General features: G+C 34.6%; 1 protein-coding gene across 18 annotated transcripts in view; it reads left to right on the top strand.

Annotated features, from left to right (window-relative positions):
* GPHN (gephyrin) overlaps window positions 1-19,959 on the top strand; it is a 635,492-nt gene that overhangs the window by 78,700 nt on the left and 536,833 nt on the right. Inside the window, exon 1 of one of the 18 annotated variants that reach the window (XM_086709477.1) lies at window positions 13,041-17,540. The exons of the other annotated variants lie outside the window; for them this stretch is intronic. Within the exon in view, the coding sequence (XP_086565603.1) occupies window positions 17,486-17,540 (55 nt within the window). The 5' untranslated portion in view covers window positions 13,041-17,485. Of the gene's footprint in view, window positions 1-13,040; window positions 17,541-19,959 lie in introns of those variants that run through there. 18 annotated transcript variants of the gene reach the window in all.

Genomic DNA, 19,959 nt, shown 5'->3' with positions numbered 1-19,959 from the left:
TGAGTTTCTTATAGACAGCATGTAGTTAGGTTGTGTTTTTTTTTTATCTACTTTGTTAATTTGTCTTTATTTTTTATTTTATTTTTTTGTGGCTGTGTATTTAGAGTGTTTGAAGTAATTATTGATATGTAAGGGCTCAAGTCTGCCATTTCATTATTTATTTTTGATCCCTTTTTTTCAATGTTTTATTTCTGTTTTCATGGCTTACTTATGGATTACTTGAACAATTTTTAGAATTTAATTTTAATGATTCTGTCCTTTATCTCTTTGTATAGTTTTCTTAGTGGTTGTTAGGGGTATTACAATAAACATATATAATTCATCATAGTCACCATTTTACCATTTCAAGTAAAGTGTGGAAAACTGTCTTTTGTTTAGGTCACTTTGCCTTTATGTTTATATTTAAGATATAGTTCTTGTAAGTATTTACTTAATTGAGCACACTAGATGATGTTATAATTTTTGCTTCTATCATCAAATATGATTTTAAAAATTCATAAGGATAGTTTATTATATTTATCTTTATTACCTTCCATTTCATTGGTGTCTTTTCCTCTCTGAACTTCTGAGACTTCTTTTATTATTTTCTGTTAGAGAACTTACTTTAGCTATTCTTTAAAGTATGTGTGATACCAGAAGGGAGGTCGGGAGGAATGAGTGAAATAGGTGATAAGGTATTAAGGTTGTACTTGGTGGGATGGGCACTGAGTGATGTATGGAATTGTTGAATCATTACATTGTACACCTGAAACTAATACAACCCTGTATGTTAACTGCACTGGAATTAAAATAAAATTAAAATTATTTTTAAAATGTTATGTGTACTATTGTGTAATCTGAGACTTTTTTTAATATCCCATTTATGAAGGTTATTTTTGCTGAATATAGAATTTGTGGTTGATCGTTTTTTTCTTTAAGTATTTGGAAAATGTTATACTGCTTTTTCAGGCTTCCGTGATGTCAGGTGAGAAATCCACTGTCATGGGTACTATTCCCCTATAAGTGGTGCATTGTTTCTTTCTAATTTCTTTTAAAGTTTTTTCCTTTGACTTTCATTTTTAGAAGTTTAGTTATGATATGGCTTGGCGTGGATTTTTGGGGGGCTATCCTGATATGACTTGGCATGGAATTTTGGGAGGTTAGCTCTCTATGTTTGTATCTTTATTAAACAGACGTAATTTGTTAACACCCATTTGTTAACCCTTATTTCTGTAAATTCTTTTTAGCTCTATTCTCTCTCTCTTCTGGCTCTCTAGTAATAGGAATTTAGATCTTTTGATATTGTTCTATGGTTTCCTCAGTTTCTGTGTTTTGTGTGTGTGTGTGCGTGCGTGTGTGTTTTAGAGTCTGTTGCTCTATTGTTCAGAGAGCTTAATTTCTGTTGTCCTATCTTAAGTTCACTAATTCTTTCCATTCTGATGTTCATTTTATTATCAACCCTATCCAATGAGTTTTAAATTTTGGTTATTATATATTTGAGTTCTATAATTTTTATTTGGTTCTTTATGTCTTACATTTAGTGAGATTTTTCAGAGTATTTGTAATTGCTTTTTGAAGCATTTTTATGATAACTAGTTTAAAAATCTAGTTCTAACATCTCATTCCTGTGTTTGTGGATTTTCTTTTATCATTAGTTTTGATTTTTCTTGATCTTGGCGTGAGCAGTGGTTTTTTGGTTGCAATCTGCAAATGGGAGATACTGTTATTGATTATATTTGTCATATTTTAGCAAGTAGTCACACTGTATCAGTTTATTGTATAGGTCTTGGTCTACTTTTAGGGGCTGTAGTTCCAATGACAATTTAGTGCTGAGAGCTTTTGTAGTGCTGTTAAGGTCTTCTTTCACCTGGTACTGGTAGGAATCCCATTTGGTCCTTAATGCTGACATCCTCAAGTGTGAAATGAATGTCCTTGGTCTGGTTCTGCTAGGTCAGGGGTGAGATGTCAGCACTTCAGGAACAGAAAGCTTTTTTCCTTGGCCTCCTGCTGCTGGAAGGACTCCCCTGCCACCCCAGTTGATGCTATTAGTAGGATGGAAGATACTCCTTAATCTACCTGAGCTGCCTTTGTGCCTTTGAGTGTGGGGTCAGATGACACTAAGCCTGGTGTGCCTTTTTTCTTTCTTTCTTTCTTTCTTTCTTTCTTTCTTTCTTTCTTTCTTTCTTTCTTTCTTTCTTTAAAAAAAATTTTTTTTTAATGTTTGTTTTTGAGAGAGAGAGAGAGAGAGAGACAGAGTGTGAGTGGGGAGGAACAGAGAGAGAGGGAGACACAGAATCTGAAGCAGATTGCGGGCTCTGAGCTCTCAGCACAGCCTAACATGGGGCTCAGACTCATGAACCATGAGATCATGACCTGAGCCAAAGTCAGACGCTTAACCGACTGAGCCACCCAGGAGCCCTGTAGTGCCTCTTCTTTAATTGGGTGGTGAATTGGGCAACGTTGAGCTGCTGTGTTGTTATTCAAATCCTGGGGTCCCTGGCTAGTTGCCTTCCTTTTTCCCATCTTTCAGAGGTCTCCTATGACAGTCTGGTGTATTATTTCCGGGGTTTTTCATTGTTCTTTGCATGGAGGAGAATGGAGAGATGAGTCTATCACATTGTTCCTCACACTGAAAATCCTAATGCTTTTTTTAAAAATAAAGAAATGATAAAAATACTATACATGAGGATTTAAGAGGTATTATTTAATGAATGTATGTTTAGCAATATTGGCCATGAGATTTCATTTTTCCACTTTTAAAATTTCCTTTTGTTTTTAACCAAGTGCAGAAGTGTTTTTGTTTTGTTTTGTTTTTTTTAGCTGCAAAGAATCAAAAACAAATTCAATTTTCGTGTAGCACCATTTTAGCCATGTTATAGGGAGAGTAACATTAAAGCAAATTATTCTGAAACCAGACAAACATTTAGCTGTTAATTTATTTCTGCATCTTATATTCTGTATCTCGTCAGCCATCTGTATATTTCTCTTGTACCTTATTATAGAACCTGAAGTGTGTTTGATACTGGATTAGCAAAAAACTCCAAAGTGGACCTAATAAAAGATATTGGTAATGTTATAATTGAAGAATAAAACCTCTTATTAATATATTCATTGAGATGCCATTTGTTTCTGGGAAGCAACAAAAGTTTTTGACAAGTAGAATGAAAGTAATGTGATGACATGGTAACAATGTCTTTTTGGTATTATCTGTTGATTTTGTGTTGAGTAGATTTTCTACTTGAATAAATATAAAGGTAACTTTTCTATTGGTTTGTTTATGTTTAAAGTACAGAATTCAGTGATATATAGTATATTGACAAAGTGGAAAAATTACCAATGTCTGCCTCTGGAACATTTTTATGACCCCATAACTCTTGTACCTAGTAGCAGTCACTCCCATTTCCCCCTTCCACTCACTCCCTAGCAACCACTAATCTATTTTCTCTCTGTATTGTTTGACTGTTCTGGACACTGCATATAAAAGAAATCATACATGGTTTTTGTTTTGTTTTGTTTTTTGTTTTTGTATCTGGCTTCTGTCATTTAGCATCATAATTTTAGGACTTATCCATGTTGTAGCATATATCAATACTTCATTTCTTTTAATTGCCAAATAACATTACATTTTATGAATATACCCCTTTGGTTTATCCATTGATCAGTTGATAGACATTTGGGTTTCTACTTTTTGGGTATTATAAACAGTGCTGGTATGAACACTGATATACAAGTTTTTCTATGGACACATGATTTCATTTCTCATGAGTAAATACCTAATAGTAGAGTTGCTGTGTCATATTATAACTTTATGTTTAACTCTTTAAGGAACTGCCAAACATTCCGAACTAGCTGCATCATTTGACATTTTCACCAGTGATGTATGTGGGTCCTAATTTCTCTGTGTCCTCGTAAAAACTTGCTATGTTTGTCTTTTTTTATTTATCCTCTGGTATCTCATTGTGGTTTTGATTTGTATTTCCCTAATGACCAACAATGTATAGCATCATGTCATGTGCTTCTTGGCCATTTTTATATCCTTTTGGAGAAATGTCTATTCAGATCCTCTGCTCACTTTTTTTTTTAATAGACTTTATTTTTTAGAGCAACTTTATGCTCACAGCAAAATTGAGAAGGTACGAGATTTCCTATATTTCTTCTGCCCCTACATATGCATAGCTTCCTCCATTATCAAAATTCTGCACCAGAATGGTACATTTGTTATAATTGATGAACCCATATATACACATCATTATCATCCAAAGTCCATAGTTTTTGTTAGGATTCACTCTTGGTATAGCACGTTCTATGGGTTTTGACAAATGTATCTACCATTATTCAATCATAGAGTAGTTTCACTGTCCTAAAAATCCTGTGTGCTATGCCTATTCATTCTTTCTTCCTCTAATCTCTGGCAATCAGTGATCCTTTCACTGTCACCATAGTTTTGCCTTTTCCAGAATGTCAGGTAATTGGAATCATAGAGGGGATGGCTTTTTCAGTTGGCTTCTTTCACCTTTTAATATGCATTTTAGGTTCCTCCATGTCTTTTCATGGGTTGGTAGGTCCTTTACTTTAGCACTAAGTAAAATTCCATTATCTGGATGTGCCACAGTTTATTTGTCCCTTCACCTGCTGAAGATATCTTGGTTGCATCAAAGTTTTGACAATTATGAATAAAGCTAATATAAACATTGATATGTAGATTTCTGTGTGGATATAAGTTTTCAACTCATTTGGCTAAAAACTAGGGAGCACAATTGCTGGATTGTATGGTAAGAGTATTTTAAGAAACTACTAAACTGACTTCCAAACTGGCTGTGCTATTTTGCATTACCACCAGTAATGAATGAGAGTTCCTGTTGTTCCATATCCTTGTCAACATTTGGTAGTGTCATTGTTTTAGATTTTGGCCATTCTAATAGGTGTGTGGTAGTGTCTCTGTTTTGTTTCAGTTGGCAATTCCCTAATGACGTATAACGATGAACATATTTTCACATGCCTCTAAATCTTTTTGGTGAGGTGTCCAGTAAGGTCTTTTGCCTGTATTTGAATGAGTTAGATTTCTTTCTTATTTTTGAGTTTTAAAAGTTCTTTATGTATTTTGGATAAAAGTCCTTTATATGTCTTTTGCAAATATTTTCTCCCAGGCTGTGACTTGTCTTCTCATACACTTGACAGTGTGTTTTGCAGAGCAGAAGTTTTTTATCTTTTTTTTTTTTTAATTTTTTTTTTTCCAACGTTTATTTATTTTTGGGACACAGAGAGACAGAGCATGAACGGGGGAGGGGCAGAGAGAGAGAGAGACACAGAATCGGAAACAGGCTCCAGGCTCTGAGCCATCAGCCCAGAGCCTGACGCGGGGCTCGAACTCCCGGACTGCGAGATCGTGACCTGGCTGAAGTCGGACGCTTAACCAACTGCGCCACCCAGGCGCCCCAGAAGTTTTTTATCTTAATGAAGTCCAACTTATTAATTTTTTTTCCTTTCATGGATCATGGCTTTCATGTTGTATGTTAAAAGTCATTGCCACATTCAAAGTCGTTTAGATTTACTCTTCTGTTATAAGAGTTTCATAGTTCTGTGGTTTACATTTAGATATACAATCGAGTTAATCCTCTGCTATTCTTAAATTGGGTTGCCTTTTTTGTTGTTGAGTTGTAAGAATTCATATCCCTAATCACACACACAATTTGCAAAAATTTTCTTTCAGTCTATAGGTTGTCTTTATTTTCTTGAGGTTGTCTTTTGAAACATAATTTAAAAATTTTTTGATGATATCCTATTTATATATGTTTTTATAGCTTATACTTCTATTTAAGTAACCATTTCCTCACACAAAGTCAAAAAGGTTTACTCCTATGTTTTCTTCTAACAGTTTGGAGCCTTATCTACCTATAATTTGGTGTGTGATCCATTTAGAGTTAATTTTTGTATATAATATGAGGTAGGGGTCCAACTTCATTCTTTGGCTTATGGATATCTAGTTGTCATAGTATGATTTGTTGAAGAGAGTATTCTTTCCCTATTGAATGGTTTGGCAGCATTTGATCGTGACATGGTAACAAAATGTATAGGTGTATTGATTTATTTCTGAACTCTCAATTCTTTTTTTTTTTAATATTCATTAAATTTTTTTAATGTTTATTTTTGAGAGAGAGAGATAGAGTGCGAGTGGGCATGAGTAGGGGAAGGGGCCGAGAGAGAGGGAGACACAGAATCTTAAGCAGGCTCCAGTCTCTGAGCTGTCAACACAGAGCCTGACACAGGGCTCAAATCCACGAACCATGAGATCATGACCTGAGCTGAAGTCAGACGCTTAGCCAACTGAGCCACAACAGGTGCCCCTCAAATATTCATTTTTGAGAGAGAGAAAGAGCGTGAGTGGGGGAGGGTTAGAGAGAGAGAGAGGGACAGAGGATTGGAAGTAGGTTCTGTGCTGACAGCAGCAAGCCTGATGTGGAGCTCAAACTCACAAACTCTGAGATCATGACCTGAGCTGAAGTCGGTCACAACCAACTGAGCCACCCAAGCACCCCTGAACTATCAATTCTGTTCCCTATGTCTTTATGTTTATTTTTATGCCAGTAACACACTGTTTGATTGTAATAGCTTTCTAGTATGTTTGAAATTAGAAAGTATGAGACCTCCAACTTTGTTCATCTTTTTTTTTTTTTTTTAATTTTTTTAAGTTTATTTATTTTGAGAGAGAGCGAGCAGGGCAGCAGCTGAGAGAGGAAAAGAGAATCCCAAGCAGGCTCCACACTGCCAGTGCAGAGCCCGAAGTGGGGCTTGAACCCAAGAACAGTGAGCCCATGAGCAGAGCTGAAACCAAGAGTCAGACGCTTAACTGACTGAGCCACCCCAGTGCCCCAACTTTGTTCATGTTTTTAAAGATTGTTTTTGACAATTCAGGGTCTTTGCAATTCTGTATTGTATTGTATTGTATTGCAAACTGAACTTTAGGATCAGTTTTTACATTTCTGTAATGAAGGCCTTTGGGATTTTGATAGGGATTGCATTGCATCCCTAGAACATTTGTATTATATTACCATTTTAACAATAGCAATTCTTCCAATTCATGATCATGCAATATCTTTCCATGTATCTACATCTTATTTAATTTCTTTAAAAAATGTTTTGTAGTTTTTACTGTATAATTATTATATTTAAAGAAAATTTCCTAAGTATTTTTTCTTTTTGATACTATTAATATAATTGTTTATTAAATCTCATTTTTGAATTGTTCATTGCTAGTGTATAGAAATACAATAGAATTTTGTATATTGATCTTGTACCCAGTAATCTTGATGAACTTGTTATTTCTAAAAACTTTATTGTGTATTCCTTTATATTTTCTGTGTAAATGATCATGTTTCTGCAAATATAGTTAGTAGTAGTTTTTCCTTTCCAGTAGAGATGGCTTTTATTTATTATTATGATTATTTTTTTTGAGCCTACTTGCTGTGGCTCAAACTTCTAGTGCAATGTTTAATATAGGTGGTTAAAAGGCATCCTTGTTCTTGTTCTTGCAGAGAAAGCTTTAATCCTTTTATTGTTGAGAATAATGTAACTATATTTTTTATAAATGCCATTTTTCATATTGGGTATGTTCCTTTATATTCTTAGTTTGTTGAATTTGTTTATCATAAAAGAGTTTTGGATTTTGTGAAATGCTTTTATTGCATCAATATGATGATTGTGTCTTTTAAAAATTATATTAGATTTGATTTGATATATATATATATATATATATATATATATATTCAGCTTGAGTTTTCTATAGTATTTCATTCTTTAATTAAAAAAAAAATTTTGTTTTTAACACATGTGACCTGGCACTGTCCTGAACCTGCATTCTCTATTTTTGTTAAGTTTTAAAATTCTTTTATGTATACCTTAAATTAGACATTATAACTGTTGTTTTATATTGTTTACCTTTACACATATATTAATCAAGTTATTTGATCACCATGTTCACTCACTTCTTACAGCTTTTAAGGAAATATTCCCTCTTGTTTGGCATGATTCATTAAGAAATTCTTTTTGAAAGCTTGACAAACTCCTTTACTTTTTATCTGCAAATGTCTTTGTTTTGGCTTGCTCTTGGGGAGTAATTTCCCCTTTCTCTCAAGGTATACCATTACCATTTAGGTGAGTAGTTATTTTCTCTTAGCATTTTGAAGGTATTATCTTCCAGCTTCATTTGAGCTATTGAGAAGTCATCTATCAATCTAAATGTCATTTCTTTGTAAGTGATCTATCCTTTTACTTGGGTAGTTTTTAACACCTCTTTCTCTTCTTGTACTTCAGCTTCAGTATAATATATCTGGATTATATATAGTATGGATTTCTGTTTATTTTCATTTGTTTCTTGTATCTGTGGATTCAAGTCCTTGATCTATTGTGGAAAACTATTAACCATATATATACATTTGATTGTTATTTCTTTTTCATTCTTTCTAGCCTTTCATTATTGTGCCAAGTTCTAAGCTAAATGATTTGCTTATATTGTCTCATTTAATTCTCACAAGTGCACTTTTTACATATGAGAATACGGAAACTCTGAGAAAGACATTAATTAACTTGCTCATGGTTATCTGCTTAGTGAACCTAACAGTCTTGCTTTGAGTGATTGTTCTTTTTTTTAAGTTTATTTATTTATTTTGAGAGAGAGAGAGGGAGGAAGGAAGGGAGGGAGGGGGGATAGAGAGACAGAGAGAGAGGGAGGGAGAGAGAATCCCAAGCAGGCTGTGTCCTGTTTCACAGAGCCCCATGTGGAGCTCCATCTCTTGAACTGTGAGATCATGACCTGAGCTGAAATCAAGAGTCGGACGCTCAACTGACTATACCACCCAGGCACCCCTGGATGATTGTTCTTAACCAAAGAATACAGTGCCCTCTTCCCTACCACCACCCCTAAAAGCCAAAAGCAAAATAACGAAATGGAAAGAAACTCAGTGGTTATCTCATCTAACCCTGTAGGTTATGTAGTCTTTAAACACTGTAATAGTTTAAGAGAGAAGGCCATTAATATAATTTTGAATACATTGAAATTAAGAAACTTTGGAGGCATATATCTTTGATAGTTAGCTTACTCTCAGTTATAACAAACATATCCTTGGTTCATTTTGTGCATTTTCTTTCTTTACCTAGAAGAAATGACTTTCAGTTGATAGTGGTATTAGGGAGTTTAATCTCCCAGAGGTGTTCATTGCTACCTTGTTATTACTGTTTTTAAGCTCTTTCATTGAATCGAAGTAGGAAAAGATTGAGCCCCATGTTGGGCTCTGTGCTTGTCAGCACAGATCCTGTGTGGGATTCTCTCTCTCCCTCTCTCTATGCCCTTCCCCACTCAAAATAAATAAATAAATATACAATTATAAAAATAAAGAAACTGCATGATTTCTTATTAGGGAAAAAGGAGAAACACTAATTGAAAGTAACTGGTTTTTCTACAGTAAGACTGCAAAGAGTGGGTGTTTTGTGACAGTTAAAAAAAAATCAAATACCGTTAAGAATTGTTAAAATATAGAAGCTTTTTATCCTTTCATATAAGACTTTTGTAATATACTCATCATCATTTTCAGCTACATTTCATTAAACCATACCTTTCAGCTGCATCATAAAAACCAGAAAATTAAGAGTTTTTCGGGCTCTAGTTCAAATGTAATATTTTAATTTGAATAGGCAAAATTATAATTACTTTCTTAGAGTTGGGCTGTTATTGAATTGATTTACAATAGTATATACATAATATAAGTCTACTAGAGTATAAGCTAGTTGGGGCAAACATTGTGGCTTTTAATTGTCTACATTCCTAATGCCTACCAAAGTTCCTATTACATAGGAAACCCACAGGAAATGTTTTATTTACTAAATGAATACTCCAAAACCCTTTGTGACTAATATAATTACAAGTGACACATAACTAGATATGTGAATATTAGTCATGTTTGTTCATATTAAAGGATTCAGTTTTATAAAGTTATATAGATTTTTTTTTTTAATTTTTTTTTCAACGTTTATTTATTTTTGGGACAGAGAGAGACAGAGCATGAACGGGCGAGGGGCAGAGAGAGAGGGAGACACAGAATCGGAAACAGGCTCCAGGCTCTGAGCCATCAGCCCAGAGCCCGACGCGGGGCTCGAACTCACGGACCGCGAGATCGTGACCTGGCTGAAGTCGGATGCTTAACCGACTGCGCCACCCAGGCGCCCCAAAGTTATATAGATTTTTATAAAATCTTAATCTCAGTGAAGGAACTTTAGAGATTATTTAGTCCAATTCCATGTTAATGCCTATAGTAATTAATTAATAAATACTGATTTTGGATAAAATGATTTGATTTTTGTAAAAGGTGGAATTCAAGGTAGAAAGAGAAATTACTACCAAAATAGAGAAAATAGAATTTTAATGTAACTTACAAGCTTCTTGAACTCACATATTTTAGGGAGAGAAGTAGAAGACAATTTAAGCATCACAGAGGCTTCAATCAAAGGCCAATAAAATTGAGCATTTTGAAATGGGAGTTATAGATAGTTTAGCATTTGTTATTAGTCAAGTTTTTTTGTCCCCCAAGAAATTAATTTTTAATCTAATGTTCAATATTGATTCTTTCTTTTACACATAGCAGCTTTATGAAGCTGAAATGGGGATTATTTAGCATGTATTTCATTAAAGAAAATTGAAGAAATTTTCTTCTTAAGCATAGGATCACATTGTCAGTGCCCTCTGTAGGCTATGAAATCCTAGTGGTAGGAAATATATATGTGGGTAAATGTTAAAAGAATAACATTTCTAATTTCCAAAAAATCTAAACTTTTTTTTGTTTTGTTTTGTTTTTAAGAGAGGGAGAGAGAGAATTTTAAGCAGTGTTCACACCCAGCACAGAGCTGACACAGGGCTCCATCCCACAAAACATGAGATCATGACCTGAGCTGAAATCAAGAGTCAGACGCTTAACCTGCTGAACCACCCAGGGGCCCCAATAATCTAACCTTTTAATAATAAAATAATCAAATATGGGAACTGCAAAAACACAAAGAAGAAAATAAAAAATTTCTGCATCCCTTCCATTTATAAATAATCATAACATTTTGTTGTAATTCCTTCAGTTTTGTTTTCTCTCTGCTTATATGTGCACGTATGTAAATATTTTACAAACCTTGGATCATACTGTAAGAAGTCTTTTCTTCATTGCCTTTTTCAACTTTATGAACATTTTTCCCATGCCATTTAAATAGTTATATACAATTTGCTGTTGAATGCCCGTATCATAAAATATGACTAATCTCCAACAGTTGGCCATTAGTTATATACGATTATATCATGAGTAGTGTTATGCTGAGCATCATTTTGTGTAAATTTTTCTACATGATTACTATTTTTTAGGATAAAGAGAATGGGATTTTAAATCATATATTGATTGTGGTACTTGCACAATCAGCTGTACTTTTATCTTGCAGCTATACTTCTGCAGCTATACTTTTATTTTATATTAAATATTACCAAATTATATCTTAAATAAATATTTATCTTGGTGATAAGATTTAATGCAAGGTTTAAATGTAAAGAAGGAAGCTTGTATTTCTTCATAACTAAAAATTTGATTACACATGTTATCATTAATGTTAAGATTCCCTGAGGAGAATATTCTAGTACAGAGGAACAGAAGCTGTACAGTCAGCTGTACATTGCCCACTGTGATAAAATATGACTCTGTGCTACCTTTTAAATATATTATTTGTCATGGCCTTAGAGTATAAACAATTGGGTTTATAGTATTAGTCTATGTGTCAGACTAAGCACCTTAATTAGATTATCTCATTTAATTTTTACAGTGTTGTATGAACTATAAGTAGTATTTTCTTTAACATTTTTTTTAATGTTTATTTTTGAGAGACAGAGACAGAGTACGAGTGGGGGAGAGGTGGAGGGAGGTAGATAAAGAATCCAAAGCAGGCTGCAGACTCTGAGTTCTTAACACAGAGCCTGACATGGGGCTCGAACCCACGAACCGTGAGATAGATCATGACCTGAGCCAAAGTTGGATGCTTAACCAGCTGAGCCACCCAGGTGCCCTAGTATTTTATTTTATAAATGAGGAATTCTGATTGTTAGAAATTTTGCCAGAGTTCATACAAAGTATAAGGGGTAAAACCTCTATTGGAATGTAGGAACTCTGGCTCTAATATCTGCATTTGTAAACATGTACAATGGGAATGTATGTTGCTTAATACTACTCTCTTCTTACTCTTAAAGTTTATTTTCTGATGTTTATATCCTTTCATGGATTATCTTCATTAGCAAAAGGTGAAAAGTTTACTATGTGTAATATATATATGCATACACATGTGTGTATGTATTCAGATGTGAATATATACCTGCAAGCACAATTTAATATTAAACTTTTGATATTAAAATAATGGGGCGCATGGGTGGCTCAGTCGGTTACGTGTCTGACTTCGGCTCAGGTCATGATCTCGCGGTTCGTGAGTTCGAGCCCCGCGTCAGGCTCTGTGCCTGGAGCCTGCTTCAGATTCTGTGTCTGCCCTTCCCCTGCTCATGCTCTGTCTCTCTCTGTCTCTCAATAATAAATAAACATTAAAAAACTTAAAAAAAATACTAAAGTAGTTACTTTGTAGATTCTAGGTTATAGAATGATATTTATTGAATGAAATCTTGTTTCTGGCTATAATTGAAGTATAATTAAAATACAAATTTAGGGGCACCTGGGTGGCTCAGTGGGTTAGGTGTCTGACTCTTGGTTTCAACTGAGGTCATAATCTCACAGTTTGTAAGTTTGAGCCCCACATCGGGCTCTGCACTGAGGTGTGTGGAGCCTGCTTGGGATTCTCTCTCTCTCTCTGCCCCCCTACCCTGCTAGTGCTTGGGCACGCGCGCTCTCTTTCTCTCTCAAAATAAATAAACATTTTAACAATACAAATTTAGCTGTCTCTCTCTCTTAAACTATTTTAGTAAAACAGATTTTGTTATTTCTTCATAAGATTAATATGCAACTGTATTATACTAGAAGTATTTATGTGTAATCTAAAATTACTCTTTAGTTTTAAGACAGTATTTTTATTGTTAAGATGGACAATAATTTGTCCTTATAAAGCCTTTCAAAGAATAAAAGCTTTTTAATTGTGAATTTATCTTGAGTAGAAATATTCCAGATAAGAAACTAATATAGTTCAGGGATATATGTAGGGTAGTTTTTACTAGTAATTTAGTAATGTGTTTCTTTTTTTTTTTTCTTCTTTAGCAGTTACAAGAAGGGCAGTGGTGATTTCTCTTGACTAAGGTTTATTCCTTTGAATATAAAACATTATTTTCAGGACTATAGCCATAGGTTTTGGTGGTGGTGGTAGGGTTTTGATAGACATTTGCTGGATAAGATGCTCTTGACACCAGTATATATCCATTTTGTTTTAACATTTCTATAAGGGCAACAGAGTATAGAAAATATACTCATTGCTATTTGGAGTACTTTGTGACAAATCTGGAATCTTTGCTTATGCTTTTATGTAGTTCCATAACAAGGTTATTTTTAAAACAGCATATAAAACTGAAATTCCAGCATTAATTGGATTGACACTTTTAGTTGTAATTTAACACCTCCAGTTGTAAATCTTGAGGAAATTGGCATTAGACTTCAACATATCCTGTTTTCAGTAGGTTAATGTTCTCAGTATTATATCGTATTGAGGAAAAGGAAAAGTATTTAGTGTTTAAATCTCTTCAGGGCTACATAACTTGATCATTGCTCTCTTGAAAATCTTAGCCATCAATTACCAATTCAAATGTCTGTGCCCTTGGCTCTGTAATCTCCCTGGCATTGTTGTGTTAGAGCATTATTATCTTTTACAGGGACATTGTAATGCTTCCACACTATCCTTCACATTACTGCTAGATTAAAATTTCTACAGGTTAGCTCTGATCCTGCCATTGCTAAACTTCAGTGTACAGAATGATTTCCAGTTGCCCAGTGTGTTTTCTTTGGCTTAACATTTCAGTCATGTTTTGGTGATTTCATCTTCTGTCTACTTTTTCAGGTTTATCTCCCATTCTTTTTTTTTAAATTCCCATCATTTCTTGGCATTACACTAAGCCAAAATGTTCCTTAAATAGTCCAACGTTAGTAGTACTTTTACAATTTTGTTTACACTGTTTTCTTTTTCAGAAATGGCCTCTCCTTGTCTCATATTCAAAATCTATCAAATGTTCTCAGTTCTAATGACTTTTCCATGAAGGCCTTCAAACCAAGTTTCACTTTGTTTCTTTTTTATAAAGCTCATTTTCTCTCTTGTAGTTCCTCTACATATTTGTTACTCCTTCTATTTTTTAACTTTTCATTTTGGAAAATTTAAGGAATACAAAGTAAACAGTATGATGTACCCTCATGTGCCCATTACCCAGATACAGCAGGTATCATTATGACATTCTTGTTTCATTTATATCTCCCTCTACTGTCCAACATCTGCTCAGTTATTGTTAATTCTTTGAGGTAAAATTTACATACATTAAAATTCATAAGTGTTAGCTCTATAGTGTTGGCAATTAAGCACACACATGAACTTCCCTTTACTTCCATAATACAGAATATTTCTGTCTCTAGAAAGTTTTTCATGCTTCTTTCCAGTCAGTCTTCCTACTCTGAGGCAAGCACTGTTTAATTTTTTTCACCATATATTTGTATCTTTCTTATTCTTCCAGTGTAAATGGAATTATGCATGCTCTTTGTGTAAGGCTTCATTTGCTCAGCATAATGTTTCTGATATTTATCCCTTGTTATTGCTTGTTATTCCCATTTTATTTCTGAGTACTATTGCCTTGTATGATTATTCTACAATTTATCTGTTTAGTTAATGGACATTTGTGGTTATTTTCAGTTTTTGGCTACTGTCAATACAGCTGCTGTGGATATTTGCGTATGTCTTTTTGTGGATACAGTTGATTCTCATTATATGCATTAGTTATGTTCTCTAAAGTCACTGTGAACATTGAATTAGCTAATACAGAACCATTTCTTCTAGAGGAAATATAAGATTAGGTTCCTTTGAGCCTCTGGTCACTGTATTTTTGTCAAATGATCAAAAAGTAACCTTATTTCATGTGTGTTTCTGTTTAAAGCCACCTTATTCAATATATATATTGTTGATTAACACTGAATTCATGTCCAACAGCACTACACCTCATGTATATACATGAAGCTTATCTAAAATGTATTTTTCCTTAAGGCATATCATAGCCTTCTAGCACTTTGGAATATAGTAGACTTGGATTGCGAGTAACTTGTTTTGCAAGACGAGCAAACATCTCTAATAAATTTTAACTTGTTAACAAGTGATGTTTTGTAATACGAGTAGTACGTGATGCTGAATGTCACGTGGTCACAGTTGAGCCAGTGGTTCTTTCCCCTCTCTCTCTCTCTCTCTCTCTCTCTCTCTCTCTCTCTCTCTCTCTATGGAATTGTGGGTGATTACCTGCCATGCTTGGATGCTTGATCTCAGGTCGCAGTGTTTGGAGGCAATCGATTTTTCAGAACACTGGAAGGTGCCCACAACTGGCACTTGTGTGTTTTTTGTCATTTCAAAGCACCTATGGATAGTTCTTTGCTTTTCCATACAGGAGTAAGCTTAGGAATGCTTTGCTTCATTCTAGGTCAGCCTGCCTGCAGATATAGACCCTTTCCTCTGCTGCCTTATTGCCAGTTACATTAAATACAATATACGACAAGAATTTATTAATACCGTAATGTAGTCAACATCCACGTGAGCGTATACAATGGCCCCCGTGCAGAAAAAAATTGAAAAGAAAGGCAGTAAGAAGAAGGAGATGATTACAGTGGAAGTTAAGAAGGAAATCCTATTTCATGAGAAATATGAACAATGTATGTGAGTGGCTGAAATTGGAAGATTTTAGAAGAAGTCTACATTGACCATTTGCACAATATTAAAGTAGAAAGAAGAAATCAGAGGGCTAGATGCAGCAAAAGGAATCACGAGAATATCAAAGCAATGGCTACATGTTCTGGAAGATGTAGAAAAGTTGCTTCTGGTTTGGATAAATTAGAAGTAAGTAGCAGGTGATACTGTGACCAAGAACTTTATCTGTGAGAAGGCAAAGGCCTCATATACCAACCGTGTAAGTAAACTGCCAGGTACGTCAACAGAAAACAAAGAAGGCTTCAAGGCAAGTAGGGGATGGTTTAATAACTTTAAGAGGAGAAGTGGCATCCATACTGTTGTGAAGCACAGAGAGGCTGAGAGTTCAGATGCTAAGGCAGCTGAGGCGTTCGCTGCCGAGTTCCAATAGCTTGTGGTTTCTGAGTGTTACCTGTTAGAGTAAGTTTTTAACTGTAATGAAGACAGGGCTTTTCTGGAAAGAGATGCCAAAGAGAACCTACATTACAGGAGAAGATAATGAAATGCCAGGTCACAAGCCCATCTCACCCTCTTGTTTTGTGCTAATGCAAGCAGGGATTTCAAAGTCAAACCCCTGCTCATGTATCATTCTGAGAATCCGCAAGCCCTCCAGAAACGCAAGGTGCAGAGGAGCCAGTTAAACATTATGTGGAGGTCCAACAGCAAGGCTTGGGTCACTTGTATCTTGTTTGTTGAGTGGATCTTTTTGGTCCTGCCACTCAAAGCCTTGCTGGTTATGAATAATGCTCCTGCTCATCCTCCAGGCTTTGAGGATGACTTACTGGAGGAATTTGAGTTCATTAAGGTCAATTTCCTTCCTCCCAACACCGCACCAATCCTCCATCCCATGGATCAGCAGGTCATTTCGAACTTTAAAAAACTCTTTATACCAAAGCACTATTTCAGCAATGCTTTGAGGTGACCTAAGGAACAAACCTTACTCTCCAAGAGTTTTAGAAAAATCATTTCCACATTGTGAACTGCTTCCAGATTATTGATAAAAGCTAGGATGGGGTCACCAAGAGAACCTTTAATTCTGCTTGGAGAAAACTGTGGCCTGATTGTGTTTTTGGACATGACTTAGAGGGGCTTGCTTATGAACAGGCGCCGCCAGTTGTCTGAAATTGTGTCCTTGGGGAAGACCATGGGACTAGAGGTGAATGAGGATGCCATTCAAGAACTGGTGGAGGAACATGGCCAGGAGCTGACAAGTGACAAACTGATGGATCTGCATTGTGAGCAACAGCAAGTGGTTATGGAGGAGATCGCCTGTGCAGAGGAGGAGAAAAAATGGTGAAGTGGAGGAATCCCTCACTTCACATGAGATTAGGGAGTTGTGTAAAATGTGGGAAACGGCAAAATTTTGTAAAAAAACACCACCGAATAAGGCTGTAGTAGTGCGAGTGATTAATCTGGTTAATGACAATGCAATGTCACATTTCCACAAAATCCTCAAAAAGGAGGCAAAAGTAAATGTCATTGGATAGGTTCCTTGTTAAAGTTACATGAAGGAAAAAGATTCCATCAAGCCAACAGATAGCAGTAATTCCATTAGTGAGAGTGAAAATTGTCCTACATGATAACCCTCTTCTCTCTCATCTCCCTCACACTAGCCATGAAGGTTTTCAAAGGTAAGTACAGGTTAATTTGTTTATTTTTCTTTATATTTTGTATTTTCTTTATTATTTTGTATTACATTACAGTATTGTGATCATTTTTGTATGAATATTTTTGGGTTGTGGAATGAATCATCTGAGTTTCCATTATTATGGGGAAATTCTCTTTGATATACAGTGCTTTGGATTACAAGCATGCTTCTGGAATGAATTATGCTCGCAAACCAAGGTTTTACTGTACTTGATAGCAGTTCAGTACTGTAATAGGGGCCATTCTAAACAGAAGTATCCCCAACACAAAGCACAATAACACAAAAAACATGGCACTAAAGAAACTACAACAAGGATACTCATTTACAATATGAGAGTTAAAACAGGGCAGTGTGTTACCTTATTCAACTTCAGATGAGAATGTTGGGCAACTAAAAATTTTCTTTATTCTGTGCATGTCCCTAAATTATTGTGAAATATTGCCAATATTAATTATTGGGTTACAAATGAATTTTAGTGAGTAGGCAAATTCACAAACATGGATTCTTTGAATATTGAAGATTGTATGTTTTCATTGGTCATGGATACATATAAGCAGAATTATTGGTCAAATAGTATTTTTAACTTTATATGATACTGCCAAACCTTTTCCCAAAGTAGTTGTATGATTTTTAATTCCCAACAGCAATGAATAAAAGTTCTAGTTGTTTCATGTGCTCACAAGTATCTGGTATTATCATTACTTAATTTTAACTATTGTATTGCTCATTTAATATTTACCGGCTGTAATTATTTGTTTGTGTCTTGTCTTTTCCTCCATCTCCCTACTGAAAGCTTTTTTTTTTTTTTAATGTTTATTTATTTTTGAGAGTGCACAAGTTGGGGAGGGGCAGAGGGAGAGAGATGGACAGAGCATCCAAAGCAGGCTCTGTGCTGACAGCAGCAAGCCCAGTGTGGGCTCAAACTCAAGAATCTTGAGATATGACATGAGCTGAAGTCTGACTGACTTCACCACCCAGTTCACCAACTGACTGAGCCACCCAGGCACCCCAAAGCTTTTTGATGACACCATATAATTCACCTTTGTTTTTGCCACTCTAATATTTTTGAGAGGTTCTATATAGCCTTGTTGCTAAGTGTGCAAACGTTGGACCCAGCTCGCCTACGTTCAAAGCTCAGCTCTTCACCAATTAAAAGTTTTTGAGATCCTGACAATAAAAATAACATAGTAGTAAATGAACTTTTCATAATTAATTAATTGGGTTTCCCAACAAACAATTAAATTTAGAAATCAAGCTTCTTTTGGGTTGATCAACTTGTCCCAGATCAAACAAGTAGGAAGCAGTAGAAAAAGATTTCAACCTAGGCTTAACTAATGCCAAAGCCTATATGCTCTTAACTACCATACAACATAGTACTGCCACCTGAATCCCACTTTAAAACCTACTGTATGTCATTACATTTATTTACTATTCTTAATTAAGATGTAAAGGAATGAAGATACATCTTTAAATATTGAGCTTTGTGATTCATGAATTTGATGTTTCTTTCCACTTAGTTATTTTAATTTTTTCTGAATAAAAGTGCATAATTTTCAATGTGGAGATTTTACATATCTTTCATTAGACATAATGAAATGAAAGGTTATGAATGGTTATGTGATATCTTTTGATGCTTTTATAAGTGGTATCATTTTGAAAATCTTCATTTCTAATTGCTTGTTGCTATTAATTTTTTACATTAACCTTATTCCCTTTAATTTTGCTAAATTCACTTGTTAATTCTCATGGTTTGTGTATTTTTTGCATATATTCTTTATTGTATTGCCTAGCACCACCTGTTCATTTTTGTATAGAAATAATTGTGGATATTTTTGTTTCATTCCTAATTTGAAAGGGGAAGTTTTTAACATTTCACCATTAAGTGTAATGTTTGCTTTAGGGTTTTTGTAGGTATCCTTTGTTAAGGAAGTTAAGGAAGTTTCCTTCTATTAGTAGTGGACTCAGAGTAGTTAACATGAATGGATGTTGAATTTAATTAATTTTTTTGTTACAAATATGAGGTGTTAATATGTTTTTCTCCTTTAAAAGAAAAAATATTAAATAAATTGTGTGCATTGGCTTTTAAAATACGAAACCAACTTTATATTCCAATAAACTTGACTGTATGTATTTTGTAATCACTGGATTTAATGTGCTAATATTGTGTTGAGGATTTTTGTATATATGATTATGAGTGAGGTTGTCTTATAATTTTTTGTTTAATGTTATCAGTGTTATATTGGAAGGGCTCACTCTTTCTTCTGGAAGAGTTTACATAAGACTGCTAGTTCTTTCTGTTCTTTATTACTCTTACTTGTTTTTCTTGTGTTGTTGCAGTGGCTGGGATCTTAGCTGTTCACAGTATTGAACAGAAGTGGTCAGAGTGAATATCCTTCCTTTGT

The sequence above is a fragment of the Puma concolor genome, chromosome B3 (assembly GCF_028749965.1).
Source record: "Puma concolor isolate L17-30 chromosome B3, mPumCon1.1.hap2, whole genome shotgun sequence".
Taxonomy (NCBI): domain Eukaryota; kingdom Metazoa; phylum Chordata; class Mammalia; order Carnivora; family Felidae; genus Puma; species Puma concolor.
Note: the sequence above shows the minus strand (reverse complement) of the source record. Positions and strands in the feature narration are given on the sequence as shown.